At 37.7% G+C, this 27803-nt stretch overlaps 1 protein-coding gene across 2 annotated transcripts in view; it reads right to left on the bottom strand.

Annotated features, from left to right (window-relative positions):
- Window positions 1-27803, bottom strand: part of SLC35F1 (solute carrier family 35 member F1) — a 382446-nt gene that overhangs the window by 136389 nt on the left and 218254 nt on the right. For both annotated transcript variants that reach the window (XR_015726093.1, XM_087865420.1), the window contains exon 2: window positions 7245-7420. Coding sequence is in view for 1 of the 2 variants with exons in the window: in XM_087865420.1 (XP_087721546.1) it covers window positions 7245-7420 (176 nt within the window). In the remaining variant the exon portion in view is untranslated. The remainder of the gene's footprint in view (window positions 1-7244; window positions 7421-27803) is intronic.

Genomic DNA, 27803 nt, shown 5'->3' with positions numbered 1-27803 from the left:
TTAGTTTTTGGGCGATTATGAATAAAGCTGCAATGGGCATTTGTGTACACTTCTCTGTGTGGACATCATGTTCTCATTTCTCTTAGAAGAGTGCGATTGATGGGTCATATGGTGAGTGTATGTTTAACTTTATAAGAAATTGCCAAGATATTTTCCAAAGTGCTGGTATCATTCCCGGTCTACAAGAGTTTCAGTTGCTCCACATGCTGGCAGACAGTTTTGCTGGAACTGGACTCCAGTTTTCTCCTGTGATTTTCTCTAATATTTTCCCAGTATGGTTTGTGTATATTCCCCTCTTCCTCACCACCCCCCATCTTTTCTTCTCCCTTCCCCAACAACATAAGCATAATTCCCATGGAGTGTCTACCAAGGATTCATCTGAGTACCTCAATTCCTGAGGTACGACCTTTACTATGGGGGCTAGAACTCTCCAATCATACTTAAGTAAAAGCAAAGGCAACCTGACAAGGAATAGGAATGGAGGTTTGCCAGGTAATTTCCCATACGGGAGAATTTTTTAAGAGGTTCCATGAATATTACCTCACCAGACTTAGGTAAGTGACAGTAATATTTCCCCCCACAACTCTCAAGGTTGTTATAATTCAGTATTTACACTTGCCAAGTGCTTCCTTATACTGACAACCCACTAACAAGGACTTTGTCAAGGTTATCCAGAGAATTGGAAACTGAGCTATGTGTGAGTATAACTCGGGCTTTTGCTTTGAGAAAATCCTAGATCCTGCTTTAACTCTTTTCACTTCTCTGGCCTGTGTTTTTGACTCCCTATGGTACATTCCAACAAAGAACATTCCAACAAAGGCAAGGGGCAAAGATTCACAAAGGATTAAAAAAAAAAAGGATTGATTTCTTAAGTTTTACTTAAAAGAAAAAAAATCAGACCAACTCAATTAAGAAAATAGGGAAGGATTATTTTAAATCACAATGATCAGCGGACTCTTTTTAAAAGTACATATCCAGATGATAGAACAACCAGATTTTAAAAAAGGATTGAATCTCACAAGAGGGCTAGCTATCTCAGTAGAATCTAAATACAGTACGTGACTAACAGAACTAGGGAGACAAGATGTTCAGGTGACTCTAGGATCTGACAGACACTTAAGTTTCTAAGATGTCGTTGTGGCTCTCTGAGAGGTCTATATGATTTTGCACAAAGTCCTACATTTCGTCTAATCACATAGATATATTTTTTTAAGATTTTATTTATTTATTTGACAGAGATAGAGACAGCCAGCGAGAGAGGGAACACAAGCAGGGGGAGTGGGAGAGGAAGAAGCAGGCTCATAGCGGAGGAGCCTGATGTGGGGCTCGATCCCATAACGCCAGGATCACGCCCTGAGCCGAAGGCAGACGCTTAAGGACTGAGCCACCCAGGCGCCCCACACATAGATATTTTTAATCTTGCAACCTTGGTAATTGAGAATTTAGCCTATGTAATTGTATGTAAAGTGCCGTGTTTCTGCAGATAACAGATATGAAGCCTGTCCGATGTGGGAAGAGGTAGCAATTACTTACTGATTAATGTTTCCCCAGCCACCACCAAAAGGAGAAATGCTTGTTTGGCACAAATTCTGAGAAGAGCATTCACTGAAAGTGCTGAGGGCTATGGGACTGGACTGCTGGACCATGTGTTGCATCTAACTGTTGTATGTAGACAAAGCTGTCATTTTTCTGTATTTCTCTCATCCGTCCTGCCCTACTTGAGCGCCCTGGGTAGGAGAAAGGAGATGGTGGGTAGGGCAGGCAGGGAGAGAGCGAGTGCTTAAAATAACTGAAGGAAGTTCATTTTTTCAGCCTCCTCATTTAGAACTGAAATTTAAACTAGGATTTCTGTCTTCTGGAATTTAATGTTCAAAATGAGGATATTTTTCATGAAGAGTATATCATGCATTTACTTTTCGGTATTCTCGCTTTAAGAAAAAACCCAAAGGGATTACACATGGTGATGTGCTTATGAGAGCTCTGTTAGTACTCTTAGAGACCTGTTTCATTTTCACACTAACACAAAGGAATATATAAATGACTCAATAAATACTTTAATGTCCATGTTTCAAGAATTTGCTGAAAAGCAAAATACACACACTACCCATCAAATTGCTTTTAGCTGGAAGCCTGTCTTTTATTCAAAATTGGAAGACTTTATAAAAATATCTTTCAACGAAAAAGCAAAACTTCTAGAATGAGTCACCAGGAAAACATCTAATGATGATCAATGGTGGCAGCATTTTATTTTCTTTCCAGGGTCTGTATATGAAATGAAGCAGACAGTTCTCTTTCTATTTGTGCTTTCATTACTGATACCCATTTTTTAAAATATAACCATGCCTTGAGGAGGAAAACAAAGATTGAAAGTGTTTCTTTTCCCCCTCAGCATCCTGCCTTTGCCCCACAATCCTTTCCACCCTCGTCACAGAGTAAAGCATCAATGGAAAAATAAAGAGGAATTAGAGAGACAAGAACTGAGAAAAATTGGCAGACGAAGAAAAGAAGGAAATTATTGAATGTTTAAAAACTATGGTTTATCTACATTCAGAAGTTAAAAATTGCCAGAAGAGGAACCGTGGGTATCTATTTAAGAACTGCTGAAAGTAGTTCTAAGAAGCAGCAGGATTCTTATAATAATTGATAAGAGACGTTTATGGACAAAAAGTGTGATGACATATTTTTTTCTTGATATCCTATCTTCGCGTTTGTTTTTAAAAGCCTGTCACATTTCTTGCTTCTACAATAGAAATGCAGAAACTGGTTGGGCTTTAGTTAGACCCCAGCCTGTTCTTTCCTCTTGTTTATAGTCTTTGCCTTTTGTGTTTCTCTGCTTCCTGATTTCAGCCAGCATTACACTGAATTTTAAGAAAAAAAAATAGATATGAGGAACAGTCATCTTTTGAGAATTTCCTAGGCAAATCCATAAAGTTTTTGGAAGCTTCACTATACTTTTGTAGTTATATTCCTGTGAGACAATAGAAAATATATATATTGGTCTCTGCCCCCAGTTTCTGGCACAGAGCTCCTAAAACTCTTGTAGTTTCCTAAGGAATAAGCGTACTCAGGAGCATCTTTTGTTCTAATATTTGGTCTTCGACCCCGGTTCCCGACACAGTGTTCCTAAATCCCTTGGAATTTCCAGGGTGATGGCAATGTCTTTTGTTTGAGTGAGGTGACTCTTGGTGGGCTCCAGGATAGGGACCAGTTACCACAGAGTCCAAGTCATGATTAGAAGTGTGGAACTCTCAGCCCCACCTGTCCATTCTCCAGAGAGGGGAGAGGGGCTGGACATGGCGTTAATGATCACTCATGCCTACATCACAAAGCCTCCATCAAAATCTCTCAAGTAGAGGATTCAGAGAGCTTCAGGGTTGATGAGCACGTGGAGGTGCAGACAGAGTGGCGTGCCCTGAGAGGCACGGAATCCCCACAGACTTTGCCCTATTCATCTCTTTCATCTGGATGTTCACCTATATTATTTATCATATCCTTTTATAATAAACTGATAAACAGTAAGTAAACTGTTTTCCGGGTCCTGGGAACCACTCTGGCAAGTTCATCAAACCCAAGAAAGAAGTCGTAGGAATGTCTGATTGATTTATAGTCCATCAGTCAGATGCAGAGGTTACAACCCAGATTGGCAATTGGCCTCTGAAGTGAGAGGGGCAGTCATGTGAGCCTCAGTTCTTAACCTGTGGGATCTTACACTAGCTATCTCCAGGTAGACGGGGTCAGAACTGAGATCAACTGTAGGACACCCAGCTGGTGTCACAGAATTGCTTGATAGGGAAAACACCACACATCTGGTGACAAAAGTGTTGTTAAGTGTTGTGATAGTGTGAGAGTAAAGGAAAGATACACAGGAAGAGAGCTGAGCTTTTCTTCATAATTCCTGAAGCCCTACTACGTACGAAGAGCATGAGTCTGGATTTCAGGCATTACTTCAATGAGTACATTTTAATTGCCTGAATAACTTCTCAAAAGTGGTTACTATTAATCTACTGAAGTTATAGCTAAATTCTCAAACTTGTTACAGTGTCAATGGAACTACTTGTTTGAGGCACACTTTTTCTATAAAGTGTATTACCGAAGCTCTTTGTTATGAACAGCAAAATCGTTTCGAATTTTAGAATTATCCGGAATGGGGAGCCTGGGTGGCTCAGTGGGTTAAGTGGCTGCCTGCACCTCAGGTCATGATCCTGGGGTCCTGGGATCGAGTCCTGCATCGGGCTCCCTGCTCAGTGGGGAGTCTGCTTCTCCCTCTGCTCCTCCCGTGCTCATCCTCTCTCTCTTGTGCTCTCAATCTCAAATAAATAAATAAAATCTTAAAAAAAAAAAAAAAGCATGTAGTAGAACTCTCTGGAATAAAAACCTAGCACCAAGCAAGAAAAGGGTAGACCTAAAACCTGTCCAACAAGATACACATTTTTTAAGGAGGATGGCAGTCAAAATTTTGTAGGAACCAGTTAATAATCAGGGACGAGTTCAGAAATCCAGATTGAACTAGAGTTATATTGGAATTTCTACTGGAACGTGTTGCTTCAGAGTCTTTGGTCACTGGTTCAGTGCAAATCTGGTAAAGAGAACTCAATTTAAGTCAAATTTCCACAAGGCTTTTGCCATAATATCACCCTGAACACTCTTGAAGGGCTTCTTGCATTTATCACACAGTGTATTCACATGTCACAATCATAACTTTTTAGAAGTTGTGTGGTTAGAATGATAAAGAAATATTTGTTTAAAAATATGTTCCAGAGACTCACTTCTTGCAGTTATGTGGCCTACGGTGACATCAAATTAAATGGTGGCCTGGTGGGATAAATGGTGTCTGTGCCTGGAGAATGGGAAAGACAGTAATTTTGTTCAGTCCTGATCTGCAGCCATCTGGGAGGGGCGGTCAAGAAGCACCAGGAAAGAAGGAATTGTGGCTATGAGAGCACGTCCCCTGCACAGACCAGACCTTGCATCCTCTCATCTTCTTTGCTCTGTTGTTCATTCACTCTCAAATCATGAGGTGCACGAGGAAAGAGATTATTATTATGTCTCTAGAACATAGTACTGAATCAGCCTATACAAAATTAATGTAATTACTATGTTGATTTCCAGATGTTAGCTTAATGCCAGCCTATTAAAACTTCTAAAGATGAAGATTAAAACAAACATTCTGAGTAAACACCCACATAAAGACATGTCAGTGAAGTGAGTGATAATCCGAGGCAATGGCAGAAATCTCCAGATAGGGCATTTTAGAAAATGATTCTCTCCATCGCTGGTTGGGATAAACAGAATTTCCTCAGGCACCCTTCAATCTCCACCCCCCCCCCAAAAGCCTCCAAATTCCTTGTCCTAGTCCTTGGCCTCTCGCCAGGTGTGCCCCTCCCCTGTCTACCCGCCCCACCCATATGGGGCCACATCCTCTTGACTTCATAGCTGGGCCTCACTAGACCTCGCCCCAGGGCTGGTTTCTTATTCAGGTCTTTTAAGTTCAAGCAAAACCCCTTCCTTTTGTTCAAAAGTATCTTCTTTCCCTCCTCCTATCTCCCCTAAAGCCCACATGGGCTTACAAGGAGCATCCCCCCCTGGGGGGGGGGGCGGGAGGCACGTGACCTTGGTCTAGGGTCAGCCTTCCAGCAACTAGTTGTACAGCTTAGAACAGGTTCCTGTCACAGGACCTTATAAAATTTTGGATAATAATACTTATTTCCTTGGACTGAAGGTATAACAGAGACAACTTAGATACACAGTGTCTGGCACATTATAGAGTCTTGATAGAAGGTGTCGTTATAAAATTTAGGGCTTTTGCTACGTGTAGTTTTCTAAGCTTTTCTGACTGAAATTTTCTGTTTCTTAGAGTGACTCGATTTTCTTTGTTTACCCATGAAGGTTGTTGTTAAATCTCTGGATTCCTGGAAAGTAAGATGGACAAGAACCCAAAGACTAGTTACAGTTCACCACCTCATAGTCTAGACTGTGTAGTTCTAAAAATCTTGAGAAGATAAATTCACCACTTTCCTGTGAATTTTGTGGGTTTTCTTTTTTTGCATTTGTAGTGTTCAAACTGTTAGCTTCCAGATCACAGTGAGGAAATATAGCTGAGACTCAATGTCTAGAACTTCTGTAGACTGAGGTCTTAGTTGAAATTTTATTCTTAAATTAATTATGTCTACTGTTGTTAAATTTTAAAAAAACAAACACCGATAATACAGTTTTTTGAGAAGTAAATGAAATTAGCTTTTCCAATACTTAGAACAAATCCAAAGTTAAACTGGAATTCAGTCCCAACTGAATAAAATCTAGTATTGGCCACATTGTTATAATTAAGCAATATTATTCTGGACGGCCATTTAAATAAGTGTAAAAATGAAATACTTGATACGGTTCTTATAAAAGTTTCAAAAAAGTATGACTATTAGGATTTGATGAAGAAAGCCATTCATGTATCCTTATTTATTATTGAGGTATATAATTGTCTTTAAACCTATTAATGATTATTTTTCAAAGCATATTTCACAGTCAACAGCTTCTGGGGGTGAATCGTTGGCTATTTCTGGGCCAGAGGAAAGACTGTTTACACCAGATTCAGTGTTATAGTCATAAGGTTCTGAATTACCCTCTCCAGTGATAACCCCCAAGATTTCAACTTCAGGTGCCAATTGAAAAGTTTTTCTTGCATTGATTCTTGGAGGACTTGTTTTATTGCTTTAGCTATTTTAAATTTAGACAGAACAGCTCTTCTGACCATTTGTGGTAGTTTTCTTTCCTTTCTTTTCCCCTTTATTATTACTAGAGTTGTTTGTGTTTACTATTTTTATGTTTCTTGTGCACTTTTCTAAGGAACATACATTTGTCTGTACTTCCCTTGGATTTCTCAGGACTGGCATTAGTGAGGACAGCTGTATCAGGCCTTTCCAGCTTCCAGGGAAGCACTCTATTTAGATTCACTGAGGGGTACAAGGAATGTTAACAGAAATTCAGATAGTGAGCAATTGTACATTTTGCCTATACATGCATTTCCCACTTCCCGCTGAATTCACACAATTTATGCTTCTTTGTGATTTATTCGTTCATTCTGTTTGCTTTATTACTGCAAAATAGAAAAGTGAGATTTGAGGTTCTGAACTGGCTTATGATGCTGTAAGTGAAAAAAAGTTAATTTAGTCACGGCTCATCATTCTTCTAGATGTTTATAAAAAAGAAATTGAGCTATATTCCAAGCTATATCTGGGTTTTTGCATGCTTACCTTGTCTGACGGCTAGTGTGGTGGTGTAGACCAAGAAGAGAAGGATGTAATTGAGGAAACTCTGGAAGACTGGTGTATTGGCATGGAAATCTTCTGACAGGTACTTGCTGGTCAAGCCAATTCCACAAATAAGAAGGGATAACACCTGGCCCAGAGCCACAGAGATTAACATCTCCCTGGAAAAAGTAAAGAAGAAAACAGCAAATATCAGCAGGAAGTCCATTAAAACAATAACCGTTAAAATTTATTGAGCACTTGTGCCATTTAGTAGGCCAGTTACAATAAATTTCTTTTCATCCATCACAGCAATGCTATGAGAGAGGTGCAATTTTTAGTGGTTTTATAGAGGAAAAAAACAAACAAACAAAATTTAGAGGGGTTAAGGAATTTGCTCACTGTCACATAACTAGGAAGTGGCAACGCTGGGATTTGAGACCAAATCTCTCCAAGTGATCCTGTTTTCTAGCCAAGGCTCTCTGGAGCCTGATGCGGGGTGGGGGGGGGGGATTAACATCATCCCTGACGCCCACCATGACAGTAATGAAGTGATCAGAAACCCAAGAGAACACTTGCACGCTGACGAAGAGACACCACATTGTAACCTTATCCTCAGGTTCTCATACCATTCAGGAGAGACTCTTTTGTTTATAGATTGAAATCTTGGATCCAGGAACACTTAGGGGAAGGGGCTGTACAAACCCCTGAAAATCCAGAAGGACCATCTCCTTTCCAGTCCCAGATTTTGGATCTTCGTTCGCTCTAGCAAGCCCTGATAAGCACTAGTCTCTGCTCTCCTCTACACAAGTTACACTTGCTTGCATATTACAATGGCTATTCCTGAAGGAAATTTAGTCACTGAGGTGGTATAATAAAATATTTCACATTCTGTAAATATTTTCTGTGGCTCTTTCACAGAAACTGTAGACCACTAGAGTAGAGACTAAAGGCAATGGTTGAAGGGTTCACTTGGCATAGAAATACAATGCCCATATGGGTTTTATGATCATATAAACCTGTATCATCTGACTCAGGAAGAGTCCCTGGAAATACAGAGCAGGCTTCTGCCTTCCCCAAAAGTCCCATCTGACTTTCCAGGTTTATTTATAGAAACAGCAATGTAAAATAAGCAAGGAGTAGTATTTCTAAACAAAAACCATTGGTCAGAGGATTTGCAATGTTACATATTTCCTCCCCCTTGGCAGATGTGAACCCATCTTTCCAGAAGGGGCACAGAGTCCTGGGTAGATACCTGGGTGGTGTCTTGCTTAAAAAGAGAGAAAATGAAAGAAAAAGAAAAAAATTAAAAGGCATCCATCACATTCTGGTTATTCCATTTGTTTCCATGAGGAGGAAAATTGTGGCAAGGCATGAAGGCCCATAGAGAAGGCTTTCTTTCCTGAGGTTAACCTGTAACATGCTGGTAGAGGCTTCTCACTGGTTTTCCTACTTCCAGGTACTGGCCCTGACCCCCAAATTCAATCTTTATTAAGGAATCAAAGACATCTGTCTGTTGCTTAAAATCCTATAAAGGTACCTATAACACACAGTGATCTACATGGCCTGTGGTACATCATCTACAAAGATGGCTGCCAACATTTCCTCTTATCCCTCTGCATTCATGCTGCTCCTCTCAAAGGGAGGTGGGATCTATTTCTCCTTTTCTAACTGAGCTTATCTTGTGATTTACTTTGACCAACAGAAAGTAAGGGCAAGAATGCCATGTGACTTCTGGGCTAATCCATTCGAAGCTCTGCAGCTTCCGTCTTTTGCTCTCTTCAGATACAGCGTCCATGTAAAGAACCTAGGCTACTGAATCTTGAGAAACCATGTGAAAAGAAAAAGAGACACCCAGCCAGTGCTGCCCCAGCTGAAGCACCAGACATTTGAGTGAGGATCCTGGATCCTTGGGCCCCAGGGGAGCAGTACCAGCCCCTGCCACGTGGAACAGAGATGAGCCATCCCCAGAGACCACAGCCCAATTGGAGAATTGTGAGAAACAATCAATGGCTGTTGTTTTAGGGTATGAAATTTGCAGTGGTTAGTTATGGAGCAACAGGTAACCGAAAACAAGGCCCTAAATTCCCTCCCATCACTCTTATTACCTCTTATTTACCTTTCCCCACAAAGCCAGAGCTCCAGTCCTACAGAGCTACTTAGACATCAACAATGAGTCATGGTCTTCTTTGCTGGCATTCCTTTGCATGTGTTACTATTATTTCCAGAATGTTCAGCCTACCTTTATCAGTCTGACTGCTATTCATCTTTTAAGATTTGTCTTCTATGTTATCCCCTTTAAGAAGTCTTACCTGTCCTCTCTTCCCTGGGATGTTTCTCCTTTACTTCTATATCATTGTATTCTAACTACTGATTTTATCCCCTTTATCCCTCTGCCAGACTGTGAAGCCTGTATGATGTTCTTCACCGTATCTATAGCTGGGCAATATAATTCAGAGGAAGTAGAAAATGAAGGGATTCAAAGACAGTGCAGAGATAGGCCTAGGTAACCCTGAACAGTTTTACTAAATTGAAAGGTGATAAAAAAAGAAAGGCAGAGGTAAAGAGAAGTACCAGAATTATTTCAAAGGTTTTTAAGCCAGCCTAACAGAAGTGTGAAATCCTCTAACAAAAATCATGATAAGGAGTTGGTTTTAGTGCAAAGATAACAAATATTTTTGGTATATTGAATTTGAGCCGCCAGATGAAATTCCAAATAATCCAGCAATATTAAAACAAGAAATGAGAATTCAATAGGGAGGTCAACCAGGAGATAAATACGCAGAAGTTATACACCTAAGCGTGATGGCTGAAGTACTAGAAATGGATGATATCACCAAGGAAGGGAGAATGGGAGAGAGAACAAGGGCCTAGGAAAAATCCTTGAGGAATCCCCAGATCGGGGTTAGGTAAGAAAGAAGAGGCACATCATTGGAGTCAGAAGTGGTTAGATGGCAAACAGGAAAACCAGGATAGTTCTTGCTATCAGCGAAACCAAGGAAGCAGAGACTTTCATGGAAGAGGTAGTTGTAATATTGAATGTTGCTTAAGGGTAGAGAGAATGAGGACTGATGGAAGATAATTTGTAGTCACTGCTAGCCTTTGAAAGACCAGTTTTGGCAGAGTGGAGAGTACCAGAGTAATACTGGTATCACGGAAACCAAGGGAACAGAGAATTTCACAGAGGGAATGGTTAGCTGTGAATAAGTAGACAGGGAGTGGTTAGATACAAAAGTGCTGACTTTGAAGAATTTTAAAGAATTCTTGAAGAAGTTTGAGCTAGTCACCACAAAACACAATAATTAAGATAATAGTTAAAATAATAATGTAGAAAATGATTTAGAAATTTAATTTAGAGTGGATTCATGTTTATCTTCTCACTGGGTCACTCTTGATTACTTGCATAGTAACTTACATCCTTAAGTGGAAGAGAAACGGGGAGAGTTACAGCTAGGTGGTTTCTCCCAAAGCTGAGGACATCCACTGGAGAATACTGGGTATGGAGTATGTCTCCCTGGGAAAAGAAGGTTACGACTGCCATGACGTGGTAATTCCTACAGCTATTTAAATTACAGCCATGGTATTCAAAACATTGACAATATCCTGTGCCTTTCCTGAACAAAATCAAGCCACCAAAAATGACTGGTTACTTATGTAAGAGAATAAAATTTTAGTCCTTCTGATGTATATGTACCAATATACTATAAAACAGTCATCTACATGTCAGGCACTATGTATGCAAAGATGAATAAGACACAGTCCTTGTCATTGGGGAGCTACTAACCAAGATTTTGGGGCTGGGCTCCCAAATAACTTACTACCAAATGAGGCCAGTTAAGGAGAAATAACAGTAATAATTCATATTTAGTAAGTTCTCACCCTGTGCCAAGTCTTGGGCTTAGCTTTATATATTCTATCTTATTTAATCCTCATAATAACCGAATGAGACAGGTACCACTTTTGTATTTATTTCTCACTGAAATGTGCTGACACTGGGCACATTCTGAAAGCTTATGGTGCAATGAATCCGCTTACCAGATATTAGTCTACTTTTTAGAGTTTTTAAAATACAGTATTGATTACATTAGCATTTGAATTAATGACCTTTTAAATTCAAAGGGACTGAAGCAGTAGTCTCTTAATACAGAATGATAACTGGAAGACCAAAATATTTAGAAATCTGTTTTCTAAATATTTTATACCTATCTACTGCATATATCATTATACATTCACAGTATATATTTCTACTAATTTATACTACAAAAATGTATAAATAAATATGTAGGTATTTAGATGTTTTATAGATACACACATATATACTCTAAATCAAATTAATAAAAATTATCTCAAAAAGCATTTTTTATAATCTAACAAATGTCCGATATTATACTAGACACAGAATAATACAATGAATAAGCATGTGCCCAGATCTTAAGGAACTCAGTTTCAAGTAGGAATAGGGCTGGCTACATAACTGCAGGTCCTAGTGAAAAATGAAAATGTGGAGTCCTTTATTCAAAAAGCAGGAAGAAATGTGATTATAGGTATGCACAAAAGTCTCTCCTTCTCAACTTGTCTGTTTTCTTTTTCTTGATACTTTTTGACCCCTTTCACCCATTACTCTCAATTCCCCATTCCCACAGCTCTGACAATGACCGAACTGTTCTATTTACCTATGTGCTTTTTTTTAATAAGAAAAAGAAATTCCACGTATAAAAGAGATCATACACTGTCTTTCTCTGTCTGACTTATTTCCCTTAGCATAATGCCCTTAAGATCCATCTATGTGTAGCAAATTGCAAGAATTCATTCTTTTTCTGGTTGAATATGGCACACCCCACCATATACACACCACAATTTCTTTCTGTATCCACTCAGCAATCGATGGATTATGGTTGTTTCCATATCTTGGCCATTGTAAATAACACTGCAACGAACATGAATATGTTCCATGAACATGAACAATCCTTTCTAGTTAGGATCTAGTTGTTTTTATTTTCTTCAGATAAATACACAAAAGTGGAACTGCTGGATCATATGGCAGTTCTCTTTTTAATTTTTTTTTTTTTTGAAAGCTTCCATACTGTTTTCCATAGTGGTTGCACCAATTTACATTCCAACCAATAGTGCACAAGGGTTTCCTCTTTTCCACATCTTTGCCAACACTTATTTCTTGTCTTTTTTTTATAATAACCATTCTAACAGGTGTAAGGTGATATCTCATTGTGGTTTTGATTTGCATTTCCTTGATAATTAATGTTGCCAACCATCTTTTCATGTATCTGTTGGTCATCTTTATGTCTTTGGAAAAATGTCTATTTTGATCCTCTGTCCTTTTTTAAACTGGATTGTTTGTATTTTTGCCATTGAGTTTTTTGGATTTTTTGTTTGTTTTGTTGTTGTTGTTGTTTTGGCATTGAGTTTTATGAGTTCTTTGTATATTTTGAATATTAGCCCCTTATCAAATATATCATTTGCAAATATATTCTCCCATCCAATAGGTTGTTTTTCATTTTGTTAATAGTTTTCTTTGCTGTGCAGAAGCTTTTTAGTATGATATAGTATCACTTCTTTTTGCTTTTGCTGCTTCTGCTTTTGCCGTCAGATGGAAAAAAAAAATCATCACCAAGACCTATGTCAAGGAGCTTACTGCCTGTTTTCTTCTAGGAGTTTTGTGGTTTCAAGTTTTATGTTCAAGTCTTTAATGGATTTTGAGTTAATTTTTGTATAAGACAGTGGTCAAGTTTCATTCTTTTGCATGTGGCTGTCCAATTTTCCCAGCACCATTTATTAAAGAGACTGTCCTTTCCCCATTCTATATTCTTGGCTCCTTTGTTGTAAATTAATTGACCATATAGGCATTGGCTTATTTCTGAGCTTTTTATACTGTTCCATTGGTCTATGTATTTGCCTTTATGCCACACTATACTGTGTTAATTACTATAGCTTTGTAATAAATTTGAAATCAGGAAGCATAATGCCTCCAGCTTTGTTCTTTCTCAAGATTGCTTTGGCTATTGGTTTATGTTTTTATTTTTGTTTTTTGTGGTTCCATACAAATTTTAAAATTATTTTCTTTGAAAAATGTCATTGGAATTTTGTCAGGGAATGCATCAAATTTATAGATTGCCTTGGATAGTGTGAACATTTTAACAATACTGACTATTCCAATCCAGAGCACAAAATATCTTTATTATTTATTTATATATATATATATTTATATATATTTATTTTTATATATTTATATATACAAATATATTTATTTGTGTCTTCAATTTCATTCATGTCTTATAGTTTTCAATATAGGTCTTTTATCTCCTTGGTTGTTTATTCCTAGGTATTTTATTGTTTTTGATGCAATTGTAAATGAGATTGTTTTCTTTCTGATAGTTTGTTATTAATATATGAAATGCAACAGATTTTTGTGTGTTGATTTTGTAGCCTGCAACTTTACTGAATTCATTTATTAGTTGTAAAGGTTTTTAACATAGTTTTTAGTGTTTTCTTTTTTTTTTTATATCAATGATTTTTTATTATATTATGTTAGTCACCATTCAGTACATCACCGGTTTCCAATGTAAGGCTCGATGATTCATTAGTTGTGTAGTGTTTTCTATATATAATATCATGTCATCTGCAAATAGTGACAGTTCTAACTTCTTCTTTCCTAATTCAGATTCATTTGATTTCTTTTCTTGCCTTATTACTGTGGCTAGGCCTTCCAGTACTTTGTTGAATGAAAGTAGTGAAAGTAGGCATCCTTGTCTTGTTCTTCATCTTAGAAGAAATGCTTTTAGCTTTTCATCACTGAGTATGATGTTAGCTGTGGGCTTGTCACATACGGCTTTTATTATGTTGAGGATACCCAGTTCGTTGAGAGTTTTTGTCATAAAAGGATGCTGAATTTTGTCTAATGCTTTTTCTGTATCTACTAAGATGATCGTATGATTTTTCTCCTTCATTTTACTCATGTGATATATCACACTGACTGATTTGCAGATGATGAGCCATCCCTGAATCCTTGGAATAAATTCCACTTGATCATGGTGTATGATCCTTTTAATGTATTGTTAAATTTGGTTTGCTAACATTTTGTTGAGGATTTCTGCATCTATGTTAATCGAGGATATTGGCCTGTATTTTTTTTTTTCTTGTGATATCCTTGTCTGGTTTGATATGAAGATAATGCTGGCCTCATAAAATGAGTTTGGAAGAGTTCCCTCCTCTTCTATTTTTTGGAAGAGCTTGAGCAAGGATTGGTTTAATTTTTCTTTGAATGTTTGATTCAATTTACCAGTGAGGCCATCTGGTCCTGCACTTTTGTTTGTTGGGAGGTTTTTGATTACTGATTCAATCTCCTTACTAGTAATTGGCCTGTTCAGATTTTCTATTTCATCGTGATTCAGTCTTGGTAGGTTGTACCATTTCTAGGAATTTGTCCAGTTTTCTAGTTTGTCCAATTTGTTGGCATACAATTGTTCACAGCAGTCTCTTATGATCTTTGTATTTCCACGGTATCAATTGTAAAATCTCTTTCATGTCTAACTTTATTTTTTAAGTCTTCTGTCCTTTTTTCTTCATGAGTATAACTAAAGGCTTGTCAATTTTATCTTCTCAAAGAACCAGCTCTTAGTTTCATCGATTTTCTCTATTGCCTTTTTAGTGTCTATTTCATTCATTTCTGTTCTAATCTTTACTTCCTTCCTTTCCTTCCTTTATTTCTTCAAGTTTGTTTGTCCTTTTTCTGGTTCTTGAGTATAAAGTTAGGTTGTTTATACGAAAGTTTTCTTTTCTGAAAAGTTTTTTGAGATATTTTTTGAGAAGTTTTTTGAGGTAGACATTTGTTGCCATGAACGTCCTTCTTCGAACGGATTTGCTGCATCCCACAAACTTTGGTATGTATATTTCTGCTTTCATTTGCTTCAAGGTATTTTTTTTACTTCTCTTTCTATTTGTCCATTGATATACTTGTTGTTCAGCAGCATTTTGTTTAATCTCCAAATATTTGTTAATTTCCCAGTTTTCTTCATATAATTTCTAGTTTCATACTACTGTGGTCAGAAAAGAGGCTTAATATGATTTCAATCCTCTTAAATTTATTAAGACTTGTTTTGTGGCCTAACATATCATCTATCTTGGACAATTTTTCTAATTGCACTGGAAAATAATGTGTATTCTGTCACTTTTGGATGGAATTTCCACATATATAACTGTTCATCTGATCTAATGTGTTGCTTAAGGTGAAGGTTTCTTATTGATTTTCTCTCTGATGATCTATCCATTGATGTAAGTGGGGTATTAAAGTCCCCTGCTATTATTGTACCATTGTCTATTTCTCCCTTTAGGTCTATTAATATTTGTTTTATATATTTAGGTACTCCTATGTTGGATGCAAAAATATTTATTTACAAATGCTATATCCTCTTGTTGAATTGACCACTTTATTATTATGTAATGCCCATTTTGGGGTCTTATAATAGTCTTTGGTTTAGATTCTATTTTGTCTGATATGAGTATAGCTACTTCAGCTTTCTTGCGGTTTCCATTTGCATGGAATGTCTCATTCTATCTATTCACTTTCAGTCTGTGTGTGTCCTTGTATCTAAAGTGAGTCCCTTGTAGGCAACATAAAAATGGGTCTTGTTTTTTTTATCCAATCAGCCATCCAATGTCTTTTGATTGGAGAATTTAGTCTATTGACATTTAAAGTAATTTTTATTTTTTTTAGGATTTTATTTATTTATTTGACAGAGAGAGCATGCACAAGTAGGCAGAGTGGCAGGCAGAGGGAGAGGAAGAAGCAGGCTTCCCATTGAGTAGAGAGCCCAACTCAGGGCTTGATCCCAAGACCCTGGGATTATGACCTGAGCTGAAGGCAAACACTTAACCAACTGAGCCACCCAGGTGCCCCTAAAGTAATTAGGTATGTACTTACTGCCATTTTGTTAATCATTTACTGGCTGTTTTTGCAGTTTTCTGTTTCCTTCTTCTCTTCCTCTCTTCCTTTGTGGTTTGATAACTTTCTGTGTATGCTTATATTCCTCTCTCTTTATCTTTTGAATATTTACTATAGGTTTTTGCTTTGTGGTTATCATTAGGCTTACATAAAACAGCTTATAACAGATATTACTATTTTATAGAGAATTAAATTTTTATAGATAGGTAAATTGATGCTTGGAGGGGTTAAGCAATCAGCTCAACATCATAGCGCTAGCATGGGGAAGAGTTTAGATGGCAACTAGGTTATATGACTCCAAATCCCAACTTCCTAATTACTATGTTATACCACCATTATGCTGCAAAAAAAAAACCCCAAAAAAAACACAAAACAAAACAAAACAAAAAAACACTCTTTGCCCCCACTAAAGCACTGAGCACAGTGCTAGAAACCTCAGTTGCTGGGTTCTAGAAGTATTCTGGAGACAGTAAAGGCAAAAAAAGCCGACCAGACTGACTAATGAAAATTCTTCCACCAAGTCCTCTGTAATGTATGCCTTCGAACAGGAGGTCAACACAGGCTTATTCTGGTTTCTTCAGTCGAACAAAACAGCAAATCTGCAGTAATTAATTTCTGCTTTTAATTAGTGACCATGTCATTTAGCTGCTTTGATATGATTTGATACAAAAAGCAAGTCATCATTTTATCTGTCATGCTAATAAACATGACTTGTACAACAGGAAGGAATGGAAGGGCCCTTTCATCAGATTAGTTCATGAGTTCTTTCCCAACCGTAGAAAGCTAGATTCTGTAGCTATTGTAGTTTACACATCTGAGCTAAGTTACTAGAGTCACCAAAGTAAAATACGTAAATAAATAAAAATATAAATAAGGCTAGATGTTGACCTATATAGTAAACTCTGCTACTTCTGCCTCCCCACCCTTGCCATCATCCTCTCAACAAATTCTCTTTTGTTGTTTTTAAGCACTGGACAAATCCTTTCCATGATTTGTTTTACAGAATGTCCTCCCCAACACTCTCCTTTTTAGGATCTTTTCAGTTCACTTCTTATGGCCTTATCACTCTGAACTTTGTTTGTTTGTTTGTTTGTTTATTTATTTATTTATTAATAGATAGACCACAGTAGATCTGTGGTCCCTTCACCTAACTCTTCATAATCTGAAGACCTGTCTTCTCCAGAAGGCCTCGTTTTGGCTACTCTCTGCTCCCCAAGGCTGAGTTAAGTGCCTTCATCTGTATGCTCCTATCTCTATTTGTACTCACCAAATTGTATAACTCATAGCTCCTGAAAAGAAAGGAATGTATTCTATTCATTTCGGTGTTCCTGGTGCCTTGAGGATTGCTGGATGGAAAGGAAATAGATGCTCAATAAATACAGAATGAATGAATGAACATGTTTATGAGTGAACAAATATTTATAAATGAAAAAGGGCAAATAGAAGGCTTGAAAGATGGCTGCTTATCTTACCTTGAAAAACTACTAGCTTTGAAAGACAACACCAACCTTGTTTTACTGTATTCATCTTCCAGTTAGACACTGGGTTAATAAGCTATTTTCTATTGCCTTTCTGAACAAGCCTGTAAGGTGCTATCTTGCAAAAATGATGCTAAATATGGTGCTGGGTGGAATTCTGCACACAGAGCTGCTGGTTATTTATGCAATATATAGAATAACACACCAGATGCGTTCTAACATAGGAAACATAGGTCCTATAATTTTAGTAGCAGAAATTGAGAAGAGACTATAATACACACTTTCATCTTCTTTGTTTATGCATTTAAAAGGACATCCTATCCACTTTAAATTCAGAATGACTAGACAATGAAAAATGCATGAGTCTCAGGAAAAACAGTGCTGCTGGGAGCTGAATACCTATTATAATCCAGCTTATATTCATAAAGACTGACATAACCATTACCATAAGCACTTTATTCTGTTAAAGAAATAGACTTTAGAACCTTGTGAATAAACTTGTTACAAATTAGATATTCAAAATAATAAGATTTAAAATAAAACATGAATTGAATCTTGTTTTCTTCACTCAGTTATAAGAATACATTCTTTTAAAAGGGTATGAAAAATTTCAACATAGTGTTACATAATCATATTGCTTTGTAATTCTTTGGCATGAGAGTGAAACAATTATGTTATCATCTTGAATCAGAGCACATCAGCCTTTCTGAAGAGACATCTTCATTCTGATAACTATTCTCAGGCAAGCCAAGATAGATTTGGGTCAGCATATGAATTTAGATATACATACACAGAGAACACTTAAGTGAACTCCCTTGACTAAAAACAACTCCACCTGAACATGGAAGAAACATGTGTTCTACTATGTTCTTTGAAAAGATTTATGTTTTCAGAAGTTAGGACATTGGCTTTTGAAGCTCTTTGTGGAAAGGTTTTTATCACTTTTAAGTAGTTAATTAGACTTCTACGTAAGAAGATCATTAGGCAAGAAGCAAATACACATATCCACAGGTTTAACATTGACTGGAGTGTCTTTGCTTCAAATTCTATGTTCACGGAATTTAGTCTATCTCTGATTCTGTGGTATCAGGTTTTTGTTTTGTTTTTTAGAGGAACCACGTGAGCCACAAAAAGCAATAAATAATATAAACAACAAACAATAAAAAATTTAAAAATAATAGTAATAAACAATATTTTAGTGAGTCTCTGAGGCACTAAGTGTAGGAGACATTTGAAACTCTAGTGTGAGAGGATGGGTCTTAACTGTGCATGTAAATTGTATGTCGTATATCTAAAGAAGTGACACAAAAGAGTGTAAAAGCACCAAATAGGGATTTGAAAGCTCCTGGCTCTTGAGTTCCAGTAATTAAGCTCCACAATCTTGGGCATCTTCTACGTTGGGCTTTGGTTCCTTCATATACAAAGTAAGTATAACTGCTGAGTGGCTAAGACACCTCTTATGCTCTCCCTTCAAACCCTCTTGGTCTTACCTACCTGCAAGCTCTCTGGTCACTTATTCTAGCTCCAGTGGTGACTCCACCAATTGTGCACAGACCACAACCAACATTATGTGGGCCGAACCCAGTGGCCCAATGCCTCGTGCCCATTCTGTACCTTGTGCCTTCTACCCTGGGGAGTCCACACTGACGCTGAGGCCCAGACCTTGTGGGGATCTGCTTAGTGCCCGCTCATGAGCAACGGGGAAGTGCAGGAGAATTACTGCACCTCACCACTAGAAACTACCGCAGATAAATTCTTCTTTCTTCCTCCCTTAGACAGACTGTCCTGAGAAGCAGTCACTTCTTCAGTTTCTCTGAAGAGGTCCTGCCTCACAAGATGCTCTTTGGGTACTTCTTGTAGTGTCTCTTCCTCCATCCCTTCCTCACACCTGCTGCCTGAGACGGCAGTCTTTAAAAAAAAAAAGTAGCAGCACATAAACCTCTTCTTTCCGGTTAACTCAGGGTGAGATGATCAGCTTTTTATTTCCTTCTATTCCATGATTCTGACTTACTTTTAGAAGATGCTGGTGTATAATCATCAACTCTTGAAATTGGTATCTTGGATCTTAAAGTCCATTCGTTTTGTGTATTTCACTAAACTCTTTTGGTAGCTGCATTACCAGCAATGTTTGCTCATTTATTATGTGCAAACTCTGTGAGTTATGGGATTAGCCACTGAGAAATAAATCAGTCGGTAGCACTTGCCAAGGCATGCTAAGTGCAGGTTATGAGAACGGAATGTTTGGCCCCTGCGTCCCAAAAGCTTACAGCGACATGGAACATAAATAAGTGAAACCATCTGAATAGAGAACGTAAAAATACCTGTATACTCAAGTAGGTTTATATAAAATTGCTTGAAGTTATTGGGATCATTTTAGTCTTAAAATGAGACAAAGCAAATCTGGAAGGGTTTCATGGAGAACATAGTTTTGAGTCTTTTTATTTGTTTGTTTTAAATAATGGAAGAGATGTAATTTGGTATTGAGATATTGGCATGCCATCCCACGAAAGAGAATGCTGTGCTATCTCAGAAGCAGAGACTGACACATGAGGTCACTTGGCTGATCAGTGAGAAGGATAATAGCAGAGATGGGTAAGCAGCAGGGGGACCTACAGCATGGGAGAGAGCTGCAATCCAGTAAGAGCTGTTCTTTGGAAACTCGGCGCAAGAGAAATGAAATAAGCTCTTGCGACAATGTCCCCAAATTTCCCTGCTCATTCCCTTAGAACCAAATCCTGCTTTTATTATGGGGAAGAATTTCAGGAAGAGGCAAGATCGAAGAACCAGATCTCTTTGTGTAAGTGGACATCCTGAAAGTCCATTAGCTTCATAATACATCACATCTGACCTGGGCACACAAGACACACCTTTCATCCTCACATTGCAAAGCTACAGTCTTGTCATACTTGCTTCTTCAACTCATCAGCATGGCTTTCTATGCACCTTTCAATACTATCTGCCGACCAAAGAATCTTTTAGTCTGCTGCCACTTGTTTTGTTTTGTTTTGGTTTTATAGCTATTTCTACAGTGACAGGAAGAAGAATTTCTCCAGTAGTATAAGGATTTTGATCATTTATTTACTAATAAGTAAGGAACGCCAATCAAGGCTAATTAAACAATTACTACCTTTAATGGAGTTTTTAAGAGTAATGGATTGGTGACTGTAACATAACCCCCCACCAAAACTGCAAAAGTTCTATTTATGTTGTGGTTGTTTAGTTTTTACTTGTTTGCTAACACTGTGTCAGGTAATATCTTTAGGCACAAAGTGCACTTAGAGTAAAGCCCATCTCTAATAAATGCGGAAGCAAGTTCATATTTGAAATTACCTCATTGACTTTACAAATTTTGGTTGATATTTTTGTTTCATATGATTAGATTTCATTGCGTTTGTTTTATTTTCCAATGTGGCTAATGAAGAAAGGTCAGAAAGAAGTTTCAACTGAGTAAATTTTTTCTTGTTATTTACTTCTGGCACATTTTGGTATTATCTTTGACTCTTAGGTTTTGTGTAGGAATCAGTTTGTTTGTGAAATTTAGTTACTGAGTGATATAATCACTAAATCCTTTAACTAGATCCACATAAACTGAGTGAAGTCACTGGGAAACAAACTGAGGGCTTCAGAGGGGAGGGGGGAAGGGGATTGGGATAGGCCGGTGATGGGTATTAAGGAGGGCACATATTGCATGGTGCACTGGGTGTTATACGCAAGTAATGAATCATGGAACATTGCATCAAGAACTGGGGATGTACTCTATGGTGACTAATATAACAAAATAAATATTATTTAAAAAAACAAAACAAAACTGAGTGAAGTCAAGGGGCTACTGTGAAACCCTTTTGAAAGCAGAATATCCACTCTTCTGTCCAAGAAGCTCATACCTTAAAAGAGGTGACCATCTAAAGAAGCCAGTCACAGGGGCACCTGGGTGGCTCAGATGGTTAAGCATCTGCCTTCAGCTCAGGTCATGATCCCAGGGTCCCAGGATCGAGCCCCTGCATCGGGCTCCTTGCTCAATGGGGAGTCTGCTTCTCCTTCTGTCCCTCACCCTGCTCTTGTGCTCTCTCTCAAATAAATATTTTTTAAAATAAAGAAGCCAGTCACAAAAGACCACATATTACATGATTCCTTTTATATGAAATGTCCAGAATAGGCAAATCTACAGAAACAGGAAGTAGAGAGCTGGTTGCTTAGGGCTGGGATGATGGGAAGATTGGGAAGTTTTAGCTAAAGGGTATGGAGTTTCTTTCTGAGGTGATGAGATGCTCTAAAATTGACTGTTCTGTTCGTTGCACATCTCTGAATATTAAATACTGATATACTAAAAACCACTGAATTGTACACTTTAAGCAAGTTGATTATATGGTATGTGAATTACATCCCAGTAAAGCTGTTATTAAAAAGAAAGAAAGAGAAAGAAGGAGAGAGGAAGGAGTAAAATAGAAAAGTAACAAAGATAAAGAGAACAAGAATAAAATTACACAGCAGGTAAAAACAGAAAGTTCAACCAGCTCATCTACAAATTGAGTGATTGCACCAGGGTCAATTTATGCATTAAAATTTAGTCAAGCTTAATTACTTTCTTTTTTTTTCTATGTATAAAGATTTTTTTCTTTTAAAAATAACATGATGGTAACGTTTTCTTCCTGGATCCCAGGGAATCATCTCGTATTATTCCTTGAAATGTGTGCTCTCACTTTTATTAACTTAAAAGATAAGTTTTCAATCATTAGCTTGGAAGGTAAGAACATCTGTCATCTTCTTCCAGAGAATCAGCATGGTGTCATAAAATAAGAACATGTTTTGAGAGGCGCCTGCGTGGCTCAGTCCTTAAGCGTCTGCCTTTGGCTCAAGTCATGATCCTAGGGTCCTGGGATCAAGCCCCGCATGGGGGGCTCCCTGCTCAGCAGGAAACTGCTTCTCCCTCTCCCACTGCCCCTGCCTGTGTTCCCTCTCTTGCTGTGTCTCTCTCTGTCAAATAAATGAAATCTTAAAAAAAAAAAAAAAGAACGTGCTTTGAAAATGGATTTGGATCTTGCCTCTGCCACTAATCATTGAGACTAATTCTGTTCATCTATAAAATGGGGATAATACTATATACCTCACAGGACTGTCATAAGGACTAAATGAGACAGTTTTTGTAACTGTCTCTCTACTACAGTATCTGGCTCATGGTTAATGCCTAGAATCATAGTGCTTATTACTTTTTGGTACATTTTAGAAGTACCCATACTCATACTGACTACTTAAATCTATCTATAAGATTGCATTTTGATACATTGGAGAAAACTAGAGAAAATATTGCTAACATGCATCTCAGATTTATTTTCACAAGTTCTGACTAATACTTTTACTCCCAAATTTGGAAAATTTAAAGGATTTCTGACATTTAGAAATCAGGGAAGGAAAACAAAAAAGAAATGAGGAATATTTATTTAAAAGATTTTATTTATTTATTTATTTTTAAAGATTTTATTTATTTATTTGAGAGAGAGAGAGAGAGACAGCCAGCAAGAGAGGGAACACAAGCAGGGGGAGTGGGAGAGGAAGAAGCAGGCTTCCCGCAGAGGAGCCTGATGCGGGGCTCGATCCCAGGACTCCGGGATCACGCCCTGAGCTGAAGGCAGACACTTAACGACTGAGCCACCTGGGCTCCCCTAAAGATTTTATTTATTTATTTGAGAGAGAGAGAGTGAGACAGAGTGTGAAAGGGGAGAGGGTCAGAGGGAGAAGCAGATTCCCCGCTGAGAGGGGAGCCAGATGTGGGACTCCAGGATTATGACCTGAGCCAAAGGCAGTCACTTAACCAACTGTGCCACCGAGGTGCCCCAAAATGAGGAATATTTAAAGAGTCTTACCTGACATGACTATTATGAAACTAACATCTGATTTTTAATAGGAATTTTGAGTTGACCTTCTCACATTTGCTAACATCATCTTGGAGAACAGAAAAGAGATTACGATATTTTTAGGTCAACTGTGTTATTAGTTTTTTTTTTCTTTATGCATTTTTAAATGACTTTGACATTTTTCATTACAAAATGCTTTTAACTTTGCATTTTTAATTATGTTAGTGAACCCTGACATGAAATGGCAAACATTTGACTTTAAAATCTACTGAGTAAATAAAAATGAAGAAAGTATACAAGTGGACTGGTGACTCACTTTCTTTTAAAATAAAGATTCATGTCAAATTCCATTATTTTGTCACATATTTACCAAATTTGTATGCATGCAGTATAGTGTATTTGAAGTAGAGCAAATTGGGAAAATTAGATTCCACTAAGTGCTGAACTTCTCTGCACACAATTAAAACCTGCTTGAAAAATGTATAATCAACTGAGATCATCAATTATGCCTTTTACTTGGAAGAATATGCAGAGAACTCAGGATAGAGAAGCCAGGCCTCATTTTACAAGACAAATATATCTGGCTTTTGCTTTCAAGTCATGAAAGGATTTTCCGAGTGGAAGCTAGCTGACATTTTTCTTCATCATTGTTTGCATCAAAAGATGACTCCAATTGCCCCTTTACAAGGATCTGACAATAAAGTCTCAGGACTTCTGATAGACTGCCTTGAAAAACAACTCAAAATTACACCAAAATCCAATTTTTGCATCATGAGTTAGACACAATTTATTTTAGAGGAAAAGGTTTTCTGTAAGAATAAAAATTGGGTATTTATCATAATTAAATATTATAACGATTGAAAGGAAATTCAACCTGTTGAAATTTCTATTGTAGGAATGATTCTAACAGAAAAAAAATCTATTATTGCTACTCTTGCTTCAGGGTTAGAGGAAAAGGCAGTTAGAAGAAAGGGATGTCTTTAAGTGGGAAATCCGAAAAGGCTCTCAGCTGCCTTTAAGATGGAAAAGGATAGAAAGACACATGGGAGAGAAAGCCCCTAAGATAGGGCAACCTAAGGAGGATTTTTAAAGACTCGGTGGGGGATGAAGGCTGGTAAAGAAGAAAACAACAAAATTAAATTGATGAATTTATTAAAAGACAACTCAGGTTGGTTCATGAGGAACAAAATGTTCCAACTTTTTAAAAGCTACCAAGACTAAGCATTGTGGTAAAAACATCAGGCCAAACAAAAATATCAGGCAGATTACAAACCAAAGGTGCCATAGTGATTTTTTATTCTGAAAAGGAGTGTTCTCATTAAATTCACGTTCTCTGTAAAAGAGATGAGCCTGTTCGCACAAGCAGAGTCACTACCAAGGCTACTGACTGAAGACCAGTGTCTAGTCCTCAAGTTGTGGGAACCCACTGATACTTTTGAAGAAGGAAGAAAAGAATAATGAAGGGCTGCTTTAGTAAACATAAGTTGGATGCTCACCATTCTCCTACTTGAGCAAATTTGTGAGATAATCTGCTAACAGGACCGGGGGAGTTCTGCTATGCCTGACGTGGCGCAATGCAGTCCCCACAGTGAGAAGGGACGTGGCCCAGTGCCTTCCGAGCTCGCACCAGCGCTTCCCTCTGGTTGGCCTTGGTACAGCCACCCTTTCCCAACATGGACTTCTGCGGAAAGCCGTCACTCACTAGCCTCCAGCGGAAACCATTTACAAACCACCTTTCCTTCCCTTTTCGTTTATGTCAAGACTTGGGTAAGTCCAAGGAATTTCAGAGGTTGGACACACTTCACCTAGCTCACGGGCTTACCTATTAAGGGCTGTGATGATGTTTCCAAACTGTCCCAAACACAGAGGACATCTAGTGAGTATGCGGCAAAATACCAAAGGAGAACATAAAGATCTTGTCTTTCAAATTTAAGAACGGAGAAAGGCCTCATTCAATGTTTTAAAGTTCCTCCAAAGGGGAAATGAATAAAACCTCAAGAGCTGAAAAAGAAATACTCCAATTTAATTCTAACAATATTTTTTGCTAACGGTACATTTTCTGTCTACCTGCCCCTCCTCCACACTGTACCTAAGTTGTTGCAACCGTCTACTGCTCCTCTGATGCAACAGCTGCCGTGAGATAGCCTGGAGACTGAGAGTCATGCTCAGGCATTAGGATAGCTTCAGCACACTGGTAAACCAAGAGTAATGGGCTTACCTTCTACTTATGAAGGCCTCAGTTGTAGGCAATTTGAGATCAAGAAAATACACAGAAAAGACACTTGCTATCCCCCTTCGTTTCTTGAATCACAGAAGTATATAGCCTTGGAGGGTTTTTATTGTATTAAGTTGATCGTGGCCACCAACAACCCAAAGACAGTCCCATGGCTATCCTTCTGGAAAATGAACTACTAAGTCAGCATCCTTCCAGTGGTGCCTACGTAGTAGTATTCATGTGACACCAGTCCCTTTCAGACTGTGTTAGACCAGCTGTATCCCGGTGTGGCACGTCTATGCCTTAGCAATGACAACAAAACAATCTTTAAACATGTTTGTATTTTGAAATATTCCTAAAGAATAGAGTTTCAAACTCCATCCTTGGTTTCCTGGGCCGTCCAAAGTTTTGTTTATTTATTTTTCCAGATTTATTTGAGGTATTATTGACAAGAAGAAATTACATGTATTTAGGTTGTACCATGTGATTTCTTAAAAGTGTACAATGCGATGATTTAATATATGTATACATTGTGAAATGATTACCACAATCAACTTAATTAACAGATCCATCACTTCACACAGTTACCAGTTTTTGGTGTGTATGATGAGAACATTTAAAATCTTTTCTCTTAGTAAATTTCAAGTATACAGTACAGTACTAACAACAATCACCATGCTATACATTAGATTCCCAGAACTTACTCATCTTATAACTGAAAGTTACTGCTCTTTGACCAACATCTCCCCATTTCTCCTACCGTCCAGCCCCTGGGCAACCACTGTTCTACTCTCAGGTTCCATAAGTTCAACTTTTTTAGATCAAATGGCAGAATGATTTTATCTTTTACGGAGGAATAATATTCCATTGCATATAAACACACATGCTACATCTTCTTTATCCATTCATCCACTGATAGACACCTAGATTATTTCCATATTGTAGCTATTGTGAAATATGCTGCAATGAACATGAGAGTGATACCTCCTCAAGATACTGATTTTATTTCCTTTGGATATACACCCAGAAGTGGGATTGCTGAATCATACGGTAGTCTGTTTTTAATTTTTTGAGGACTCTTCATACTGTTTCCTATAGTGGCTGCACCAAGTTACATCCCCATCAGTAGTGTAGAAAGGTTTCCTTTTTACCACATCCTTGCTGTGTTTTGTCTTTTTGATAACAGACATCCTAACAGGTGTGAGGTTATATCTCATTGTGCTTTTGATATACATTTCTTTGATGATTAGTGATGCGAAGCACCTTTCCATATACCCGTTGGCTATTTGTAGGTCTACTTTGGAAAAATGTCTATCCAGGTCCTTTGCTCACTTTTTAAAAAATCACATATTTTTACTATTGGTTTGTACGGTTGTACAAACCGTACGGTTGTACAACCGTACAAACCAATAGTACATATTTTGGATATTAACCCCCTTTATCAGCTATATGGTTTGCAAATATCTCCTCCCATTCTGTAGGTTGCATTTTCATTTTGCTGTTTTCTTTGTTATCCAGAAGCTTTTTAGTTGGATGTAATCCCACTTGTTTATTTTTGCTTTTGTCACCTGTGCTTTTGGATTGACAACTTAAAGTTTTAACAGTGAACGTGAGGTGATTTGAATAGAGTCTGAATATTATTTCTTTTCCTGTATTGATCCATTTATGCATGTGTCTGATGGGAAACAGGGGAGGGGCCAAAAAGATATCTTTTTTGGAAGTACAGGTAAACTGATACCGGAAGTACCTGTCTCACCAGCACATACGTTGCCAAAGAGATTAAATTCGAATGAGCTGTACGTGGCATGCATAATGATGTTTCCCATAGTGCTCCTGAGGACCAATTACTGCATGCATGAAATGGATTATTTTGGATAGATTTACTGCAGGACCAAATAATTCCACTGCATCTTTAAAGTAAAAATAGCAAATACAATGAATCAAGGTACAACATGTAACATGATGTATGCATTCTGCTGAATTTAACTGAGTTCTAATTAAATTCCTTGGAGCAAGATAAATTAGATTATTTTTCAAGCACATTTTAGAACTTCACCTAATGAA

Source organism: Ursus americanus, chromosome 11 (assembly GCF_024610735.1).
Source record: "Ursus americanus isolate L20-20 chromosome 11, mUrsAme1.1.p, whole genome shotgun sequence".
Taxonomy (NCBI): domain Eukaryota; kingdom Metazoa; phylum Chordata; class Mammalia; order Carnivora; family Ursidae; genus Ursus; species Ursus americanus.
This window is presented reverse-complemented; position numbering and strand designations above follow the sequence as displayed.